Genomic DNA, 22,192 nt, shown 5'->3' with positions numbered 1-22,192 from the left:
TAAAACAAAACGCTGGATTGATCACCAGCATCTCTTTGAATGAGCTGTTTCTTTGTAATGCCTATAATCAACAGGAAATCTAGCAAGTAAACTGGTTTCTTAATTTCTATGGACTGTTGAAGATTCAATCTGTGAAGAGAGAAAGAAGATGTGAGAAATCTGGAGATCAGCCAACTCCCACTGACACCTGAAGTGGAGGCAAATTTGTAGGGCTAAGCCATTAACCTGTGAATTCTACACAACATCCAGGGAGATAGTATCAGAAAGGGAAGTATTTAGAATGATGGAAGAGTAGAGAAGAAATGGATTCTTCTTTCAAAAAGTAGCATGATTCTGCATGTGTTTTTAAAGGTAGGGCTAAAAGAACTTATTCATGAATTGGATGTGGGATGAGAGACAAAGAAGACATCAAATACATCTCCAGGCGCTGTGTGAGGAGTCACACTCTCATGAATTAGAGTTTTTATTGGTGGATCCCATGTTTATGGGTTACTGGGTACTTCAAGGTGGTTAAGTCCTGAGAAAGAAAAAGGAAACTCTTCTGATTTAGCAGATTACTGAGTCTCTTAGGAGAAGGATCCCCCACAAAATATTTATTCTCAGCCTGTATGCATTTGGGCCAGTTTAAGAAACTCCCTAGGGACTATCTTTGTACTCACTTCCTGTTGCATTCTGAGCCTTCAATTTCCTATTGCACTCACCGTCCACCGTCTTGTTCCTTCTTTTAGAAACCGTGTGTTGAACATTAGATAGCCAAGGAGCAGCGCTCTGAACTGAGCCCTGTGACTTCCTGGGGATCCTCCTCTCACAAATATAAGGGCAGGTCAAGAAATTAGGGAGCAGGGACTCCAGCATTCCCAGGCCAAGCTCTGCCTGCCCAGCAAGAAGATGCATGTCCCAATGGCTGCTTTCTCCTTCCTCCTCCTTGTTGTTACCCTGGGTTCTCAGGCATTGGTCATACATGGTGAGTACCTTAGCTTCTCCTTAGAGGTCAGGTCTGCGGTAATTCATGGCCTAGGGAGGAGATATGGACAGGCAGCCCTGTCATCCCATTCTCTCCCTCTCTCTAATCATGGTTCTGGGGCTTTCTTAAGAGCAGCATCAGGATACAAGCCTGCTTTTCTGCAGCCTGTGGTCCCTGGGAAAACTCTACACAGATTACTGGCTTCCTTTTGGAGACAGTTATTTCTCTTTTCATGGCTAGAATGGTATGTTCCTGTCATTACGTAACCTGCGCACACCTTACCTGGTACTCTAAAAATCTCAATTAAGAGATTGATTTAAGATGTTGCAAGCTCTCTACATACTCAGTACTGATGCAACATTTCTTAAACTGTATTTTAAGTAGTTGTATAAAGAGGTTATAATTCCATATGTCAGGTTCTAGTATAATGCTGATGTCACATTTTTAAAGTCCATTTTCAGGGTGGGGGATTTAGCTCAGTGTAAGAGGACTTGCAAGGCCCTGAGTTCAGTCCTCAGCTCTGAAAAAGAAAAAAAGAAAAGAATATTTTCAGTCCCAAGTTGGTTGACTGTATGGATGGATGAAGAACCTCAAATATGGAGGTTATAAAAAATGTGGACCCAGGTGCTAGTGGCTCATGCCTGTAATCCTAGCTACTCAAGAGGCTGAGATCCAAGGATCATGATTCAAAGCCAGTCTGGGGCAGGAAAGTCCATGAGATGCATATTTCCGATTAACCACCAGAAAACTGGAAGTGAGGCTATAGCTATAAGTGGTAGAATTATGTCCTTGAGCAAAAGAGCTCAGGGACAGCACCCAGGCCCTGAATTCAAGCCGCATGACTGGAAAAAAAAAAAAATTAAGAACAACACAAAACTAGTGGTGGACTAAGTTGATAGTTGAATCTTTATTGCCGTTATGGTTTTTTTTTCATATTTATTTATTTTTATTAAGTAGTGTACAAGAAATTTCAATTCCAGAAATCAAGTTATGACACAATACACCAGTATATTTTGATATTAAGGTAAACGGCAGTTTGTTTTTTTGTGTGTGTGTGTGGTTTTTTTTGGGTCCGGTTGTGGGGCCTGAACTCTGGGCCTGGGTGCTGTCCCTCAGCTCTTCAGCTTAAGGCTAGCGCTCTACCACTTGAGCCACAGCGCCACTTCCGGCTTTTTTCTTTTTTGCTTATGGGGTGCTGAGGAACCGAACCTAGGGCCTCAGGCATGCAAGGCAAGGGCTCTACCACTGAGCCACCTTCCCAGCCCCAATAAACAGCAGTTTTAAAGCTGGCTTTATTCTCTGATGTAATGAATTGTGGAAATAAACCACATTTAAATTTGAAAGGAGATAAGTGGGGGGAAAGGATAGAAAAGAGAAGAAAGGAAAGCTGAAAGTTGAGCTGCAGCTGCCTAATTATCATTATGCAGGTCTACAATTCCATGCCCAAATTCATTAGAGCTATGGAAATCTTGGAATACAGAATTATAGGGGGATTGAAAAGCAATTCTAACTTTGGGTATATAATGAAAAAATTGAAGGTAGGTACATGAAAAGATTTTAATATGCTCATGTTCGTAGGGCATATTCACACAAAGCAAAAGGTTCCAACACTCTACCTGGATATGTTCAAACACTACTAGATAGATGGATGGATGGATAAAATGTGGTAGAGAATTGTGAAGCTAATTGGGGAAAGAAAGTCCTTAAGACTTAAGGCTCTTATCTCTAATTAACTAATCACCAACAAGCTGGAAGTGGAGTTGTGACTAGCGTTGAGGAAAAAAAACCTTGAGGGATAGCGCTCAGGCCCTGAATTCAAACCTAAAGACCAGCATAAAAATAAAAAAATAAAACAAAATAAAATAAAAGGAATACATGCATATCTGACTGTTACATATCCTTGGTGGGGTCTTAGATACGTACCTTATTTTAATTTCACTTTTTAAAATTTTTCACATGAAAGTAAACCCAGGTGTGTGTGTGTGTGTGTGTGTGTGTGTGTGTGTGTGTGTGTGCATGTGTGTGCGTGTGTGCGTGTGTGTGTGTATGCTGGTCCTACAGCTTGAACTCAGAGCCTGAGCACTGTTGCTGAGCTTTGTGCTCAAGGCTACTGCTCTACCAACTTTGAGCCACATTGCCATTTCAGCTTTTTTTTTCCAGTAGTTAATCAGAAATAAGATTCTCATGGAGAGGCTGGGAAGATGGCTCAGTGGTAGAGCGCTTGCCTTACATGCATGAGGCCCTGGGTTCGATTCCTCAGCACCACATAAGCAAAAAGAAAAAAAGCCGGAAGTGGCACTGTGGCTCAAGTGGTAGAGCGCTAGCCTTGAGCTGAAGAGCTGAGGGACAGTGCCCAGGCCCAGAGTTCAGGCCCCATGACCAGATCCCCCCCCCCCCAAAAAAAAAAGATTCTCATGGATTTTTGTACCAGGGTTGGCTTTGAACTGTGATCCTCAGATCTCAGCCTCATGAGTAGCTAAGATTACAGGCATAAGCCACTGATGCCTGGCTTCAATCTTTTTTCTATTAACATGCACTAGCCATATATGGAGTGTTCCATTGTGACATTTTCACCCATGTGTATAGGTATTCCAATCCACCTTCCCCTCTCCATCACTCTCTGCCTTCCTCTCCCCCTTCTTAAAACAGTTTCAGCAGTTTTCATTGTATAATTTTTATTCGTGCAAATAAACTGCCATTTTCTGGGATGTATACTTCCATCAAAAATCATATGACTATTCATAAACCAAATATAGAATGACTATTCATAAATGAAAACTGTAACTGCATGCTCTATAGGAAATGTACTCATTACCCTACTCGTGTAACTGTAACCCCTCTGTACAGCTTTTTTACAATAGAAAACATATATTAAAAAAAGAAAAGAAAAAGAAAACTGTACCTTATTTTAAGGAACATTGTGCCCCTAAATAAGTTGATGAAGAACTTGCCATTTCCAGAGATCTTTAGAAATTTCCAGAAATGTATAATCAAAATTGTTGTCTGAGCTGGGCACCAGTAGCTCACACGTTTAATCCTAGCTACTCAGGAGGCTGAGATCTGAGGATAGCAGTTCAAAGCCAGCCCAGTCAGGGAAATCCATGAGACTCTTAACCACCAGAAAATTGGAAGTTACACTATGGCTCAAAGTAGTAGAACAGCATCTTTGAGGAAAAAGCTCGTGGATAGTGCTTAGGTTCTGAGTTCAAGCCCTACAACTGACAAAAAGAAAAAGAATTGTCTGAATCTCACTGTATAGATGTTTAATCAACTTGTCCATGTTAGACTTGTAGTTTGCCTTCAGCATTTTAGAAGCTGTATAATGTTTTCATGGTTTAAAATTTTTCAGGATACCAGGGGGAAATAGCCAATGGTAGGCCTAGAACTAACACAGGTGATGGAGCTCCAGCATCAGAGCCAATCTCCCTTAGAACGGGAGATAAAGGGAACCAAGTATGATATCGTACATATGTAATCCCAGCACTTGGGAGGCTGAGGCAGGAAAATCACAGATTCAAGGCCAGCCTGGGCAAAGGAAAAGGTGAATGGAAATGCTGAGGTAAGGCTGCCTCCCAGCAATCTCTCTCACAAAATCATTGATCTTTTCCAGAATCAAAGATAGGAGAACTCCTGAAGGCAAAGCGTCAACATGGGCCAACAATTATTCAGCAAGGTAAATGACCAGACAGTACATATATTTAAAAGAAGCAGGTAGGTACAGATTGGCACTCTGTCTTTACCTACCTGTTTACAGGACAGTGGGGGTGGAGTTGGTGGGGGGAGGGGGAAAGGGGGGAGGTCCTGAAGGGGTGAACAATGAAGACCATTCATATGGGCCATGGATAACCTCTCCATTTCCACCTGGATTCCTGAGTCTTTTCCCTTGGCTTAAAAGCTGTTTTCTGATAGCTGCAGGTGTCTTCAGATGCCTTCCCTTTCTGCACAGATGCTCTGGCCCTTTATAGCCCACCCTGGGTACCCTCAGACATGTAACCCAATGCTAAGGAGGGTGTGAAGCCAGGAGCTGGCAGAGGAGGAAGCAGCAGCTTCCTTTTTGAGACCCGGCCCTTCTCACCCTCCTCTAACCCTTCCACAGTTCTTTGGAGGGAAAATACTTGGACCTTAAGTGACCCATTCTCCTCTTGCAGGTATTAGCCGTCCATCTGACTGCTGCTTCTCCTACACTTCCCGAAGAATCCGATGCTCGGTCATTAGAGATTATTTCTTAACAAGCAACGGGTGTCCCCTGCCAGGTCTCATGTAAGTGCCATGCTCACCCTTTCTGAACTGGGGGAGAAGGAGCCTGCAGGGTCTTGTTGGCAGGACCTGATGAATGGAATCCAGAAAAGTCCCTCCTATGAATCCTGCCAGGTGGATAGCTTGTGTCTCCACCACAATCCTGCATGAGGGGGAAGGGGGAAGAGAGAGAGAGAGAGAGAGAGCAGGCAGAAGACTTTCCAAGGTTACTTCCATGAGCCACTGGGGAGTCTCAGAGAGGACACAGATCCTGAACTATCTTTTGCAGAGAAGGAAAAGAACAGATGGGTTGAAGGGAGGACTGGAGAGTAGGAGGAGGGTCTCCCTTCCCCTATTCGCTGAGGATATCTCAAGTTATAATCATTCACCTCTTTGCCTCCCAGTGTCCTTACCAGGAGAGGGCAACGTGTCTGTGCCAACCCCAGTGATTCAAGAATTCAGAGTTGCATCGGAATCCTGAACGTGACCTCGAGGGCTCAGGACCTAGGCATTTATAAAGGAGAAGATATATAATTTTTATTCATCCCAGTTTTAGCTGTCTGACCCTACTTACCTTTTGGGGGTCTCTTGGCCTCTATTGTTATTATTATTTGTAATGTTTATTCTTCTGTTCTGGTTTAAAGCAATGCATCTAATAAACAGAGTCTGTGTGCATGCAGCCTCATGTGACTACAGGCTTCTTGAGTCGTAACCACATACTTACCCCAGAATCACTCTAATTAGGTTTTCTAGCATAATTTCTTGGTAAATTATAAATGCAAAAAACTATTACAGCAGTGTGAAGAGTTTTACCATGGGACCCTGGCTTCAAGAATGTGCCTGAATTTTTGTCATTAACATAAGAGAAATTCACATGGATGAAATAATTTTGCCCTGACTTATATATATGCCTTCTTTCTGATTCAAAGTATGGGGATTTAACTAGTCCCACAGCCACCTAGGTATACCATTCCTTCAGTCAGTACTCCCTTTAAATCTCACTCCAAGCAATCCTAGATCTGTGTGCCATTCTTTCTTTGGTCTCACAGTCTCTCAGGGCAGGCAGTCCTCATACTCTAGCAATGGGTTGCTCTGAAATAGTATCTAATTTACTTGTTATTTTTGTTGCTGTTGTTGTTTGCTGGTCGTGGGGTCTGAACTTGAACTCTGGGCACGGCTTAACCACTTGAGCCACTTCCAGCTTTTTCTGCTTATGTGGTACTGAGGAATCGAACCCAGGGCCTCATGCATGGGAGGCAAGCACTCTACCACTGAGCCACCTTTCCAGCCCCATTTACTTGTTATTTTTAAGAGAAGAAAATCTGAAGCAATTAATCTATTTCAGAAAATATCTTCAAAACAAAAGACATTGTAGTTTAATTTTTAGATAACTAAGACCATGGCTCATTCAAATATAGATCATGTATATGCCAAAGATGTTTTTGACCCTTTAGCAAGGGAAACATTAAATTGGCCTGAAGATCTTTGCTGGATTCCTGAGCAGTAGATCCATATACTGTATAAACACCTGCACATCCACAGTTGCTGCATTGTTCACAATAGCCAAACTATGTATAAAGAAAATGTAGTTTATATACACTCAGGAGTACTGTTTATCCATAAAGAAGAATGAAATTATGTCACTTTCAGGAAAAATATATGGAATTGGAGATCATCATGTTAAATGAAATATGTCAATTTCACAAAAAAAATAAATACCACTTTTTTCTTCATTGCAAAATCTATATCTAAGGGGTGGGGAGTGGGGATTTTGACACGGTAGCTCAAATTTTGACTATAGCTATTCATGAGGCAGAGATCAAGGGCAAGAAGGTTGAAGTTCAAGACCAGCCTCAAACAATAAAATCTGGATGTGATGGTATACATCTGGATCTCAGCAATTTAGGAAGAATGAATAGAAGGCTCATAGTCCAGGCTGGGCCAGTGCATATTTGAAAAATACTAAAGCAAAAAGAGATGGAGGGAGGGGCTAGCTCAAGTGGTAGAGAGCTTTGCCTGGTAAGCACAAGGCCCTGTGTTCAAACCCCAGAATCACCAAAGAGAGAGAGTTAGAGAGCAAGAGAGAACATAAAAAGGGAAACTATTGGGGGGTGGCAGGAATAAGAGGGGAAAGAGGAGGGAGGATAAGATCATACTTTGTCTGCATCTATGAAAAGATCATAATAAAGCCCATTTTTAAAAACAGATTAAGAAAGATAGGTAAAGGAGGGGCATGAAAGTCTAATAGGGGGTCAGTATAAGTGGACTATATTATATACATGTATGGAAAGTTACAATGAAACTCCTCACATTTTATAATTAATGTGCACATTTTAAAAGTCCTGAGTAACGAAAGATGAACATTAATGCAATCCCAAGGAAGTTAAACACAATTTTACATATGTCTCATCTCTTCTGCTCTCCCAAACTTTAAGCTAATCTTTGAGGTTTGATGAAAACTTAGAGAGCAGCATTTTTTTTACCATAATTTGCTTAAATGGCAAATGTGTGTGTGTGTGTGTACTAGAGCTTGATCTCAGGGCTTGGAACTCTCGCTCATTGTCTGAAGCTTAACCATTCCAAACACACCTCCAGTTCTAGCATTTTGCTGCTTAATTGGAGATAAGAATCCCTAAGATTTGTCTACCCTAGCTTGTTTCAAACCTCCATCTTCAAATCTCAGCCTCTGAGTAACTATGATTATAGGCATGAGCCGTCAGTGACTTTCAAATGAAACATTTTTGTTTATTCAATATTCCACCCATGAAAATCTCATGCACATTCCTTTTCCAATAATTTTTCATTAGATTATTCTTTCCTCAATTGAAAAAAACTTAGCCCAACACCAGTGGCTCACAGCTGTAACCCAAGCTACTCAGGAGGCTGAGATCTGAGGATCTCAGTTCGAAGCCAGCCCAGACAGGAAAGTCCATGAAACTCTTATCTCCAATTAACCATCAGAAAACCAGAAGTGGTACTATGGTTCAAAGTAGTAGAACACTAGCCTTAACAAAAAAACTCAGGGACAGCACTCAGGCCTGGAGTTCAAGCTCCATGACTGACAAAAAAAAAAAAAAGGAACTTCATTATCATTATTATCATTGTTCCACACTTGACCTTGGAGATTCACAAAACCTGTCTTATGATACTTACTTCATCCTTGGAAATGTTCCAGAATCTTGTAACTATACTTAGAGGATACATTTTGTGTTAGGTGTTTTAGTCCCACTCACACACATAATAGAAAATTGGTATATGAATAAGATAGCATTAAGTAAATATTTAAAATAGAGTCTGACGGAAACTATAGGTAGATTAAGACTGAGACGCTGTGGAAGACCTTAGGAATATACTTGGCCCAGTCTAGAGAAAAAGTCAAGATTCCTGAATATAGACGATGAGTTAGTAGGACCCGTTTATCCACTGGGGCACTGGTATTGGATCCTGAAATATATGTATTCATTCTAAAAGAAAAAAATCTACATTAGTAAATGTGTTAACTTTCAATTTAATACAAACTAAAGTACCATCATCCTAAGAAATGGAAAAACCATACAAGAAAGAAGAATTCAGGGGGCTGGGAAGGTAGCTCAGTGGTAGAGCGCTTGCCTTGCATGCATGAGGCCCTGTGTTCGATTCCTCAGGACCACATAAGCAAAAAGAAAAAAGCCGGAAGTGGTGCTGTGGCTCAAGTGGTAGAGCGCTAGCCTTGAGCTGAAGAGCTAAGGGACAGCACCCAGGCCCAGAGTTAGAAAAGAAGAATCTAGTTGTAAAGGGCCTTCCATACTCAGATAACTTTGGAGTTATAACTCTGGTACTATGTGAAGAAGTCCCATGGCCATGTTTATGTGTTAGTGTCCCCTCAGTGGTCACCTCTGGGGAGACCTAAAGATCCCAAATGGAGTGGTTAGACCATGAGGTCATCAGTGCCTAGGGAGAGCTCAGGGTCCCTAATCCTGAGGCGTTCCAGCACTTATTCTGGTGACACTTAACCTTTCTAGTCCTCCCTGGTAGGGACTCCAGGAATTGAAGTGGAAATAGGAACAAGATGATGTCTACAAGTCCAACCCTAACTACAGAGTCTAAATGTCCTTCATTTCCACCCTTCAGTGGCTCAGGGGAGAGGTCCTAAATTCAATCTCAAATGCGAGAGATGTGGGGGAAGTAATTATAATTAACTCTTGCTGACAGAATCTACTGGAACAGTTAGGAAAGCCCCAATTCACGTTTGTTCTCCACTTCTTGTTGCATTCTCAACCTTGTTCCTTCTTTTCTTTTTTATAGCCCAAGTCCAGCATTCTGAACTCTGTCCTGTAATTCCTTAACCCTCCTTTTGTAAATACGAGGGCAGGCCAAAGCGTCGGGGAATAGTGAGTCTAAGTTCCTGAGGCCAGCTCTGTCTTCCTACCAAGAAGATGAAGTTCTCCATGGCTTCGCTCTCCTTCCTCACCCTTGCTGCAGTCCTAGGAACCCAAGCCCAGGTGATAAATGGTGAGTGCCTCAGGCTCTCTCTCTGGTCTGCAGTAACTCATAGTCTGGGAGATGGGAAGAGACTTGGGCAGGCAGCACTGCCCTCTCTTGCATACTGCCATCTCAAACATGACTCTGGAACTTCACTTAGAAGTAGCAGCAGGATACAGACCTTTCTCTCTGCAGCCTGTGGTCTCTAGAGGGGAAAAAAAAACTCTACACAGACAGAGAGACCATCTGTGGTTATATATGTTCTCTTGGCTGACAGACTATTAAGTACTAGATCAAAAGCTCTTTCGTGAAGTAGTAAATTTGTGGAAAGATGTATAGAATTCTGTGATGTTACAAGTATGATGTACAATCTGTGTAAAGCTATCATTTTGAGAGGAAGTAGAACAGGCAACTGACTCCAAAGCCACCCCTCTCATTTGAACCTGTGGGATTTTAATTCACAGAAGTGACTGAGTCTTAACACAGAGAGTTTAAGGCCATTGAAAATAGAGCTTATTACTTACATTTCCCAAGACAGAGAAAAGGTACAGCTCTGGACCACAGAGAGCATCGTGAGGCAGCTCGAGAGGCATGAGTTTATTGGTGACCTTAAGAAGGAGCCAGAGCAAAGCACTGGGTAGGACTGGCTAGTCTGAAAAAGTCCACCAGGCTTTGGAGTTAGTAGTGATCTCTCATGGTATGACATCTGGTTTTAGGATGACGTGGAGCAAAAGTAATACTGGCACGATCAAATAAAAGGGGTGGCTGGGCATCTGGACTCAGAATTAGCTTGTTTGAACTCTTTGCTGTCTCTAAGAATTGGCTGGGTCTGGGAGAAGTAGACTCTGAAGCTGTCAAGATTTTAAAATTGTCAAAACAGAAAATGAAAATATGATTGATACATTCCACTAATCACTATTTTTTATTTAGCAAATACACTGTTTAGAACTTTTTTATGTGCTAAGTAATGACTGTCCTAAGTGTCTTATAAAATGTTAAAACATTGATTCATCTTGGCTAGGGGCATGGCTTATGTGGTAGAGCCTGCATAGCAAGCTCAAGGCAAAGTTCAAGCCCTAGCATTGAAAAAATAAATCCTCTTAATACCCTTGTGGGCGGTAGCTATTAAGGTAAATTTGTGTGTGTGTGTGTGTGTATACTTGTATGTGCTGCTTTGCCCAGCTTTCTTGCTCATGGCTGGCATCCTACCACTTGAGCCACACTTCCAGCTCAACATTTTTGCTGGTAATTGGAGATAAATGTCTCTAGGACTTTTCTGTTTAAGCTGGCTTTGAACTTCTATCTTCTACAACTCAGCCTAAGTAAGTAGAATTACAGGTGCAAATCAACAGTGCCCGGCTTAATATGCTACTCTAATAGGAAAGAAAGCAACAGTAAGACATCAGTGTTTCTATATAGTTTTGTGTATTATTATTACTATTCTCATTTTACAAATGAGAGACCTCCAGCACAGAAACCTTAGATACTTAAGATCAGATAACGAATAAATAATACAATTAGGAAATGAGCTAGTTAGGAAATATAGAAGACAAAGCTGTGTCAGATTTGATTCCAGGCCTACAGGAACTATCCACATGCTTTATTAAATATGATTCATATGTAACTAAGAAATGAACTAAAGTTTCCTTGCATTAGCCTAATTAGCATAATGCACATCAACAATTTCTTATTTACCTAAATACATCTAATACAAGGGTTAGATGTGTTTTAGATTGCAAAATTTTGATGCTTTGGAGACAATAACACATATCTGCATATTACTTTAATATTTTTGGTGATGACTAGGGAGCATACTTTAATCAAATACTTAGGATTCTTTATACAAAATAAATAAAGATTTCATAGCCTCACTTCATTTCAAGAGGACATTGAGTTGAAGAATCTGCTATGTCCAGAGTCCAAGGTATTTCAGAAATATGAAGAAAAATGTGTGCTTTGTATGATATTATAGACATTCAAATAACTTGTCCATATTAGATTGACGGTATCCTTTTATCTTAGAAGTAACAAAATGTTTTCATATCTTAAACATTTTTAGAGGTCCCAGATATATATGTCAGGGTACTAGGGGGACAGATGTGCTTGGCAGGTGACAGTGCTTCAGCCTTAGAGCCTGCCAGTCTTGGGATTGGAATGAGGAAGGGGTGAGTGAAGATGCTGAGACATGACTGCCTCCCAGCAATCTCTCCCCCAGACCTGTCTCTTTCTTCTAAATACAGAAACAGGAGAACCCCTGATGGTACAGCATCAGCCTGAACCAACAAACAAGTTTCAACAAGGTAAATGATCAGATATGAATCATTTGAAAGCAACAGGTGGGTACAGAACAACACTGGCTTCATTTACCTGCTTAGAGAACAGGAGGGTGGGGGAGGGTCCTGAGAGTGGTGGTCATATACCCATCTCCATAAAGATCAGCATGGGCCATGGGTACCACCTCCAAAGATACCTTCTCTTTTTCCACCTGGATTCCTGAGTCTTTCCCTTGGGAGTAGAGGCTGTTCTGTGATGCCTACAGGTGTCTGCAGATGCCTTCCCAACTTCTGCAGAGATCTGGCCTCTGTAGCCCACCCTTGGGTACCCTTAGACACACAGCCCAACCCTGGGGAGCGTGTGAGACAAAGAGATGACAGTGAGTACTGGCTGAGGAGAAGGAAGCTTCCTCTCTGAGTCCTGGGCCTCCTCACCCTCCCCAGTCCTCTCCACAGTACTCTTGAGGGAAGAGACTTTGTCCTTAAATGGCCCTTTCCCTACCCACAGCCTTTCTCTACCCTTCTGATTGCTGTTTCTCCTATACTCCACGAAGCATCCGGTGTGCATTCATGAGAGATTGTTTCTTAACAAGCAGTGGCTGTTCCACACCAGGTGTGATGTAAGTGCCAAGCTCATTCCCCCCCGCCCCACCCAACCAATTGCTGGAGGAAAGGGAGCCTGAAGGAGAGAATTCTCCCTTGGAGTTCGCTTAAAGTCCAAGAGTTCTCTCTTTGGAGAGAGAACTTAATGCAGGAAATCCATAAAAGTCCCATTTCTGGATCCTGTCATGTCATGACAGCTTGTATCCTCCCCCAGAATCCCACACTGCCCATCTCCTAGTAGAGAGGAGGGGAGGGAGGAGGAAGAGAACAGGCACAAGCCTTCCCAAGAACACTCCCATGAATCACTGGGGAATTCAAAAGCTAAGGGAGTGTCCCAGAGAGGAGACAGGCACTGAGCTGTCTCCTGGAAAGAAGGGCCTGGTTGAGTGGAGAATCAGAGAACAGGGAGGATGGGGGTCCTCCTCTTCATTTACTGAACACACCTGTTTATAATTTTTCTCTCCTTTTTCCTCCAGCTTCATCACCAAGAAGTGGCAACGTGTCTGTGCCAACCCCAGAGATCAATCTGTTAAAAAATGTATGAAAATGCTGAAATCCTGCCTCTGAAAAGGGGCTGGGAAATGCTACCTAACCTACTTCCACCTCTCCTGTCCTACCACCTCCTATGAATTTCTTGGCCTCAATTATAATTTAAAATTGTTTTACAATTCAAAGCCATTTAATGAATACATCTTCCTTGACCACTTCTACCCCCAAATACTGATATTATTATGTGTTTCTATAATCAAATAGGGAGCTTCTGAACCTGTCTAAGATTATATGTTCAAATGTGACTTTTTTTTAATTTTCAAATTCTTACTGATGAGTTCTTGTTAAAACAAATTACACATTGAATCAAGCACATTCAATTTAACTTTGTTGGAATTTTTAAAAAAGGAAATAAACTGAAATAAAGCTGGAAGAATTCCAGAATCAGTGGTGCTGTGGTTCAAGTAGTAGAGGGCTCGCCTTGAGCTGAAGAGCTGAGGGACAGAGCCCAAGCCCAGAGTTCAAGCCCTACGACCGCCCCCCCCCCAAAAAAAAAAGAATTCCAGAATCCCCAAAGAGATAAAACACAAATTGATGTTATGTTTTATCTCCTCTCTTCTGAAACAGCTAAGCTTTGAAGGCTTCAGTAAGCCGAATTTTTTCCCACTCCATCATTTAATACAATCACACTATGTTTTAGTTTGCTTCATTTTTTTTTCCCATGATAATTTCTTCTAGATTCTTGGTTTTATCACAGTTCCTTTCTATTAGCCAAGAGAGAACCCTAGCATTGATTTCACTTTTCTGATTTCACATGAAGCTTCATGCCATTTCTTCTATGAAGGCTATTTCATTATAAAAACAAACATTCTTCTGACTCTTGGAATTTCCTGTTCCAATTGAGAGAGATTATTGTGGACCTGCCAAAGAGCAGTCATACTTGGATTTCTTCTCATCACACACCTAAATTCATGCCATCATGACACATAGCCCCAAGCTTCCTGCTTCCCCTGCTGCTTCTTTTTGTTTTAGCAGAAGTAAAGGTAGATATTGAATTTTACTCTAGAATAACATTACTGCTCAGAAGCTTTTGAATTCTCCATGGAGATTAAGTTTCATAGCCTTAGGGGAAATTCTCAAAGGGCTGTTAGATTAAAACTAGGCTAGCCAGGCTCATGCCTGTAATCCTACCTATTCAGGAGGCTGGGATCTGAGGATGAAGGTTCAAAGCCAGCCTGGGCAAATTAGGAGCTACCATGAAACCTTTCCTCAATTATCCTCACTACAAGGATCCATTCTCCTTTTCCCTAAAACAAATATTTATTGCCACACAGATCATTACTGAGTAGCTACTGCCTATTATATATTGTGCTAGGCATTTGGAAAAACTATGAGAAGGAAGACACACTGGATTATTGTCCTTCAAGAATATTTCAATCAGGGGCTGGGAAGGTGGCTCAGTGGTAGAGCGCTTGCCTTGCATGCATGAGGCCCTGGGTTTGATTCCTCAGTACCACATAAGCAAAAAAGAAAAACCCGGAAGTGGCGCTGTGGCTCAAGTGGCAGGGTGCTAGCCTTGAGCTGAAGAGCTGAGGGACAGCGCCCAGGCCCAGAGTTCAGGCCCCACGACCGGACCCTCCCCCTCAAAAAAAAGAATATTTCGATCATACTTTGTATCAGTATCTCGCCCCTGTAATCCTAGCTACAAAGAAGTCTATGATTGGAAGATGAAGTTCATAGCCAGCCCAGGCAGAAAAGTCCAACTCTATCTCTAACAAAGCATCAAAAAGCTGGGCTAGAGGTATAGTTCAAGTAGAAGAGTGCTAGCAGAGCAAATACATTGAAGGAAAATGAGGCCCTGAATTTAAAAAAAAAAAAAATTTCAATGCAGTTGGGCATCGGAGGCTCACAACAGTGCCTTGGTTACTGGATGGCTCTTCTAACTATTTGTGAGGCTTAAATTGACCATAATTCAGGCCAGCTTAGGCAGAAAACTTCCCAAGACCCCTTCTGAATACTGGATTCAGTGATATGTGCCTGTATTCTAGCTGTGACCCTACCTCAAAAATAACTAGCAAAACGTAGGAGTGGGAGTATGGCTCAGCAGTAATATTTCCTTTCTAACAAGCTTGAGGACCTGAGTTCAAACCCCAGTGTAGCCAAAAAAAAAAAAAAAGAGACCAAAAATAAGAATAAGGTATGCATATAGGTACAAGAATCATATCTAATTCATTACTAAGACTCCAAATAATAGTGCAATACTGGAGTGAAACCAGGAGGCTATTTGTTTTGGAGGCAATCAGTCTGAGACTCAATCCTCCCTGCATCCCAGTTGGATTTCCCAAGACCTGGAGATATCAATTGTTGCAGCTTAGCAGTTCAAAATCTGTATTATCAATAAGGACTGTGAACCATTAGCATACAAGGGAACCACCAGGGCGGTTCATTAAGACACAGACTGCTCAAAGCCTACTCATACTGGTTCTGTAAGAGCAGGAGAAGGCCAAAGAATCAGCATACGATTTTGTGGCAAAGAAGTGAAATGGTCACTACCCTGGATCCCTTTTCTTTCTGATCACCAATGACACATATTCTCCATCCTTTTGTCATTAGGTTGGAACCAGGTAACTCTGATGTTGCCATGGAATGTGACAGAAACTATATACCATTTCCAGAACTGGTCCATAAAAATCTCCTAGTCCTCCTCCATCTCTCTTCCCTTTCATAGCATGCTTGGTGGCCTTGTGACCAAAGTGGTGGCATCACAAGGTAGAAGCAACCCTGGTTTCTGAATGAGCACAGGGAAACTCTCCCAGAACACACTCCCCTCCTACAACTGGCCTGCCTTGGACTGTGAACCTTCCTCTAATCTTCTGGGTTGTTTAGCATAGAAGTACTGCAGAAGTAGGAACTCAATAATTACTGGGAAAAATAAAGAGATTTCCTGTAAGGCAATGAGCCAAATTTTAGCAGATTGGCCAATACACATGAAAACTTAGCATTAGCTCTTCCCTTCTCAGATTCCTCCCAGAAACTACTTGTTTTCTGAGATTATTCCGAATGATGACTCCTACCATTTTGTTTGGGGAGTTTTGATAGTGTCATTATGGACATTTCTAATTAATGACTATCTACCCATCTAACTATGAGAATTCACCTGAAAAATATGGCTCAGGTTTTTTATACATTCTTCTTTTAAAACATGTATTTAGGGCTGAAAGTGTAGCATAATAGTAGAACACTTACTGAGCATGCACAAGACTCTAGTACTAAAAAAAATAATAAAGAAAAATAGGCTTAGTGCCAGTGGCGCCTGCCCATAATCCTAGCTAGTACACAAGAGGTGAAATTTGAGAATTGCTCTTCAAAGCTAACCTAGGCAGAAAAGTCCACGAGACTCTGATCTCCAACTAACCACTAAAAAATCCAGAAGTAGAACTGTGGTTCAAGTGGCAGGATGCCAACCTTGAGCCAAGCTCTGAGTTCATGTCCTAAAATCTCAGAACCTATACCTGCACACACACACACACACACACACACACACACACACACACACAGAAGAAAAACACATATAATTATAAATTATCTCCTAAATACTAGGCTCTGTGTCAATGGGCAAAGATAAATAATAGGCATTGCTTGTTCTGATGATTCCAGGTGAGTAGAAATTAAACACACCTAACTACAACAGCAAAGAGAAAGGAAGAAGTGTCTCCAAGAATAGCATATGAAGACCACTAGACTGAGTCCCCCAAGGAGGAATCTGTCCTTCAGTCAAACCATTGTGTGGACGTGAACACACAGCTGCCCTTGTCTGAGCCCCAGCTTCCATCCAGGAAGTGGCCAGCTGAGAGCGACTGGAGGATTTCAAGTACACAGCATGCAAGCTGTGATAGACAAACTCCATCCATCACTGTGCATTCACCCCATGGACACAGCTTCAGAATGGTCTCTGGCACAGGACCCCAGTTCATCACTGGTTAATGACATCTGTCACTATCCTTGAACTAGGCATTCCCACCAAGCTTCTCTCCAGCAAAGGCAGAAAGCCAAAGGCACCAACTTCCCTAGCTCAGAAAGGGCTCAAACTAAAGCCAGCCAAGACATTTTTAGAGAGCTTAGTTGGGGCTCCCATGAGTCTTTAAAGCACATAGTTTAATTTATCAACTTTCAAAGCATGGACTTTGTTTCTGAGCTTTATTTCTCCTTTTGCTTTATTTTATTTTTGCCCTTCCTGGGGCTTGAACTCAGGGCCTGGGTACTGTCCCTGAGCTTCTCTGTGCTCAAAGCTAGTGCTCTACCACTTGAGCCACAGGGCCACTTCCGGTTTTTTCTGCTCATATGGTACTGAGGAATTGAACCCAGAGCTTCATGCATTCTAGGCAAGCACTCTACCACTGAGCCCCCTTCCCAGCCCTCCAACTGCTTTTATAAAGATTAAAGCATTTGGGACAGTGGTTAGTGCGAGTGGCAACCATTGCATAAATGAGTTGTCCCGTGCAAGTCAGCACCTCTTCACCACAGGGTGTGTGGCAAGGGGCTGGAGATAAGGCTGCTTCTGTGTGTAAGCGAGGACTTCCTAGTTCTGACTGATGAGGCCTGACTTAGGGGACTCTAGACTTCATCTCACTACCCTCAAAATGCCCTCTATTCTCCCAGGGAACCTCTGGTCTTCTGATGAACAAAACCCCAATTACAAGGTGTCATGTGCCATGTTCTGAGACTTAAAACTGGAATTGGACACAGAGCACATCCCAGCCTTGAGATCTTGGGCTAAGTGTGAGATGGTGCCCCAGGCCCTAAACAAGTGGTTGACACCTAAGGAAGGGCTTCCACTGGAAGACCATTCCCACAAGGGGCAGCTCCCTCCCTTCAATCTTGGCTCCCCGTGGGTCCTTCATACCACCGGAAACAAATGCACAGGACACGAAATTGCTAAGCCATCTCCATTTTTCTACTTCCTTTCAATATCTTAGTTCCTTATTTACAAAAAATATTTTGCCAGCAAGATCATTTCTCAATAATTACACATTCCAGAAGCTTCAGTAGTCCCCATAGGCCAGCTCTCTTCCTGAAGCTCTCCTTCTGAAGATGAAGGTCTTGATGGCTACTGTCTCTTTCCTTCTCCTCCTCCTCATCTCCACCACCCCAGGGTTCAAGGCTCAAGTCTATTCACGTGAGTATAACACTATGTCTTCTTTCCCTATGGGTAAATAAGCAGAAATAAAGTAGCTGGGAGGCGAAGTCAGAGGACCTCAAGAAGGGGATCTGAGTCTTTCTTAAACTGTTTCATCCCATTCCCCCTAGGGCTTGAGACCCTCCTCCTAAGACCATAGAATGATGCCTGTCCATTCTCTCAGTCTCTCTCTTTTTTCCGTCAAGTAGAGGTAGCTCACTCAGCAGAGAGATATTATCCCCAGGGAGACTGCAGAGCAGTGTCTGGAAGCCCTGAAGGCCATTTTATCTACTGGCCTCCTGAGATCTGAGCTCAACCTGTCTCCAGCCTCACCTATGCCCTACAAGTACAGCAGTGCTGAGGAAGGGCTGGGTGTGTGGGTCCTACTCAGACCACTTTCCAGTTAATTGCATAAAATGAGACAACCAGAACTGGTCTTCACTCTTCCATTTCATCCCATTTCCTTTTTAGAAACTAGGAGGAACACACAAGATTGTTGAAACAACGCTTGTCTAATGTACATGGGAATCTATTGACAGTAGGATCTGAGAAGTCACCTGTCAGTTCAGAGGGTTAAGGTGGGAGAATCAGAGCCCTGAGCAGATCTTAGGGTCCAGGGGATCCCTTTTTCCAAGGCTTGGATAGTAAGATGCTCCTTGGGGGTGATACTGGATAAAGAGAATGGATCTTTTCTCCCCACCAACCTCTACCTCTCCCTTGCCAGCAACCGGACATTCTCAGTGGCCTGGAGGACACTGCGATGCACACTTTCGCTCTGTCCAGCATGGTCACGTAATGTACACACACCTGACTTTCCCACACAGCCACAGTTCATGCTGGTTTACACAAAACCCTTATCTGCAGCTCCTTTCCCTCTTCCTCTATCATCTAAACTTCTGACAACTTCATCGTCATTCTCTTGCTTCTCTTTTAAAAGCTATAAAATTTCATAACCAGAAGTGAGCTGAAAAGTCATTTAACCTAGTTTTAAAACTTTTTTTTTTCCACAGAAGCCAATATGTAGGGGCTGGGAAGGTGGCTCAGTAGTAGAGCGCTTGCCTTGCATGCATGAGGCTCTGGGTTCGATTTCTCAGCACCACATAAGCAGAAAGTAAAAAAGTTGGAAGTGGTGCTATGGCTCAAGTGGTAGCACGCTAGCCTTGAGCTAAAGAGCTGAGGGACAGCGCCCAGGCCCAGAGTTCAGGCCCCATGACTGGACCCCCCCCCCCAAAAAAAAGAAGCCAATATGTAACACAGGAAAAGTCCCCAATATATTATTCTCAAAAACAACAGTACTGGGGCTGGGAAGTGGCTCAGTGGTAGAGCGCTTGTCTTGCATGCCTGAGGCCCTGGGTTCGATTCCTCAGCACCACATAAGCAAAAAAGAAAAAAGCCAGAAGTGGCGCAGTGGCTCAAGTGGTAGAGCACTAGCCTTGAGCTAAAGAGCTGAGGGACAGCGCCCAGGCCCAGAGTTCAGGCCCCACAACCGGACCCCCCCCAAAAAAAAAAACAACAACAGTACTCCCCCCCCAGAGTAGCCGTAGGAAGCTCAGTGTGAATCCTACCATCACTACCAACCCTGTCCAAATGCTTCATTTCCGTAGAGGAAACTGAGAGGGAAAGTAAAATGGTCACAGTAGGAAGAAAACAAGTGCTCAGTTGGATTCAAACTTGGGTATCCTAACTTCTTGGCCATTGTCCTTAGGGCTAATTGGGGATACTTCTCATTCTGCAGGCCCTGAATTTGATGGGGACAGAATGAGAGACTGGGAGGGGCTAGATCTGCATCCCCACGTGGCCTGTCTATCTCCATTAGTATGTCTTCCAAATATTCCTATGAGGGCTGGTTGACCATCAGCACGTCACTAGCCTGCTCTGAGTTGGTTCCTGGGATAGTGTGGGCGAACTGGGAAGCTGTGCGTTTGTTGTGCTTCAAGCCTAGGGTTGAAAGTCACCAACTGATCTTTCTAGGAGGAATGAAAGGAAGATAGGTGGCTGCTGTTGAAGGAGGAGAAAAAGAAGCCCAAACAGTATGGTGGAGAGGGAGAAGATGAGCAAGGTCCTCTGAAGCCAAGGACAATGTTGTGTTACTCAGGAACCCACTTCCCTGACCTGTGCTTTCTCCTCAGGAGGGCCTTACCACCCGGCTGAGTGCTGCTTCACCTACATCACACGTGCCATCTCACGGGAGCGCATTACTAGTTACTATGAGACCAGCAGCGAGTGCTCTAAGCCGGGAGTCATGTAGGTATCTGCTCCTTCCCCATACACAAACAAGAGGGGGGAAGGAAGAATCAGGATCTCTTGGAGAGGCAGCCCAGGGGCAATATAGGGACTCTTGGCTGAAGCCTGTGGAGTTACCTGCGAGATATTCACAGATGAAGAGGCATTGAGGGGGAAAAAGAGGACACAAGTTCTGGTAGTGTTGACTCATACCTATAATCCTAACTACTCAGGAAGTTGAGATCTGAGGATCACAGTTCAAAGCCCTCTTATCTCTAGTCATAAAAAGCTAGAAGTAGCACTGTAGCTCAAGTAGTAGAACTCTAGCCTTGAGCAAAAGAAGCTCAGGGACAGGCCCCAAGTTCAAGCACTGGGATAGGCACAATATAAAAGAGAGAACGGGGGGCATAAGGACACTTCCTACCCCTACTGGCTGAAGAACCTGTCCCCAAGGGAAGCCTGGTCCTAAACTGCCTCTGTTAAGAGAAAGGGGCAAGGAATGAGGCGGGGGGGGGGGGGGGCTTTCTTCCTGGCTGCTAGACCCCTTGGTTTGTAATCCTTTCTGGTTCACTCCCTAGCTTCATCACCAAAAAGAATCACTCCATCTGTGCCAACCCCAAAGATGAATGGGTCCAGGACCTCATCATGGACCTACAGGAGAACTGAGTGGTCCAAAAGCGTGGCAGAAGGTCACAGCTCAGCCACCTAAAGAGAAAAAGCCAAGTGCCTCCTCTGGGCCCAACCCTCAGCCACGGGAAGCCCCTAGGGATTTCTTGGTCTTCAATTAAAAACTATTCATGCCTTTCCCTGTCTTTTTTTTTCTCATTCTTTTTATTTTTTTCTGAATTTACCCATTGGAAGTAGACAGGACATACCAGGGAGCCCAGCCTGGGTATGTCAACACCCAGTCTCACTCTGCAGAAGTTTTGTCAAGGCCTGGTGCACAGGTCAGGGTGGTGATGGGGTAATAGAAAGCTAAACAGAGAATGAGCAATAAATCACTAATGGCACACCATTTGCTCAGTGCTTCCCTAGCCCAAACACTGCCAGGCAGTCTATTTGCATTCTCCTGTGTAAGCTTCACCACAGTGTAATAGCTAAGATTTACCACCTGATTTTCCAGATAGATCTTCATAAAAGTCTCTCCTTAGCAGTTAGACTCCAAAGTTGGGTGTGTATGTGTGTGTGCCTATGTGCATGTATGCACATGTGTACATACATGTGACTCCCAAGGCCTATCTTCACTGCAATCTGGGATAGAAATGATTTGTGGACATATTTATGTAAGCATTCGCCCCCCCAATTACATACATCAGGTTTTTCTATATTATTTTACTTAGTTTTGTGTCTCTCACTAGATCTAGTATCTGGCCCATGCCAGCTGCTCAAGAAATAGAAGACAGAAAGGGAAGGAGGGTGGGAGGAAGGGAGAAGAGAGAAGGGAAAGGAATAAGACAGAAAGAGGAGGTCTGTGCGCTAAGAACTGGCTTTCAAATTTATCTTCAGGGTTCAAAAAGGAGCTCCATTTTCCTGGAGAAAGAGCATGCTCAATGTAGGAACCAGACCACCCTGCCCTGCCCTCTAGTCTTTCACAGACAAGGGTTTGCAGGTCTAGGCAAGGGCCAAGATAGTGCATATATGCTAAGGGTACAACCGGGCTTCCTCAACCCTCTGATGTACATAGGTCAAGAAAGAAGCCCATACCTTCAACCCCCCCCCCACTCTAAAAGCCACAGCTTCACCACCACTAGCTGTACCAAAGCCATC

At 43.2% G+C, this 22,192-nt stretch overlaps 3 protein-coding genes across 3 annotated transcripts; all 3 read left to right on the top strand.

The window, feature by feature from the left end:
• Nucleotides 1-705: 705 nt before the first annotated feature.
• LOC122119322 (C-C motif chemokine 6-like) lies at nt 706-5,876 on the top strand. The gene is made up of 4 exons (XM_042693400.1): nt 706-964; nt 4,575-4,637; nt 5,113-5,224; nt 5,605-5,876. The coding sequence occupies exons 1-4, from the start codon at nt 889-891 to the stop codon at nt 5,732-5,734; spliced, it is 381 nt and encodes a 126-aa protein (XP_042549334.1). The 5' UTR covers nt 706-888; the 3' UTR covers nt 5,735-5,876.
• Nucleotides 5,877-9,458: 3,582 nt separating this feature from the next.
• On the top strand, nt 9,459-13,215 carry LOC122119717 (C-C motif chemokine 15-like). Its single transcript, XM_042693756.1, has 4 exons — nt 9,459-9,691; nt 11,902-11,961; nt 12,443-12,554; nt 13,014-13,215. The coding sequence occupies exons 1-4, from the start codon at nt 9,616-9,618 to the stop codon at nt 13,102-13,104; spliced, it is 339 nt and encodes a 112-aa protein (XP_042549690.1). The 5' UTR covers nt 9,459-9,615; the 3' UTR covers nt 13,105-13,215.
• Nucleotides 13,216-18,040: 4,825 nt separating this feature from the next.
• Nucleotides 18,041-21,229, top strand: Ccl14 (C-C motif chemokine ligand 14). The gene is made up of 3 exons (XM_042693503.1): nt 18,041-18,202; nt 20,332-20,446; nt 21,004-21,229. The coding sequence occupies exons 1-3, from the start codon at nt 18,118-18,120 to the stop codon at nt 21,089-21,091; spliced, it is 288 nt and encodes a 95-aa protein (XP_042549437.1). The 5' UTR covers nt 18,041-18,117; the 3' UTR covers nt 21,092-21,229.
• The last annotated feature ends 963 nt before the right edge of the window (nt 21,230-22,192 follow it).

Source organism: Dipodomys spectabilis, unplaced genomic scaffold, assembly GCF_019054845.1.
Source record: "Dipodomys spectabilis isolate Male_0828 unplaced genomic scaffold, ASM1905484v1 ptg000004l, whole genome shotgun sequence".
Taxonomy (NCBI): domain Eukaryota; kingdom Metazoa; phylum Chordata; class Mammalia; order Rodentia; family Heteromyidae; genus Dipodomys; species Dipodomys spectabilis.
Note: the sequence above shows the minus strand (reverse complement) of the source record. Positions and strands in the feature narration are given on the sequence as shown.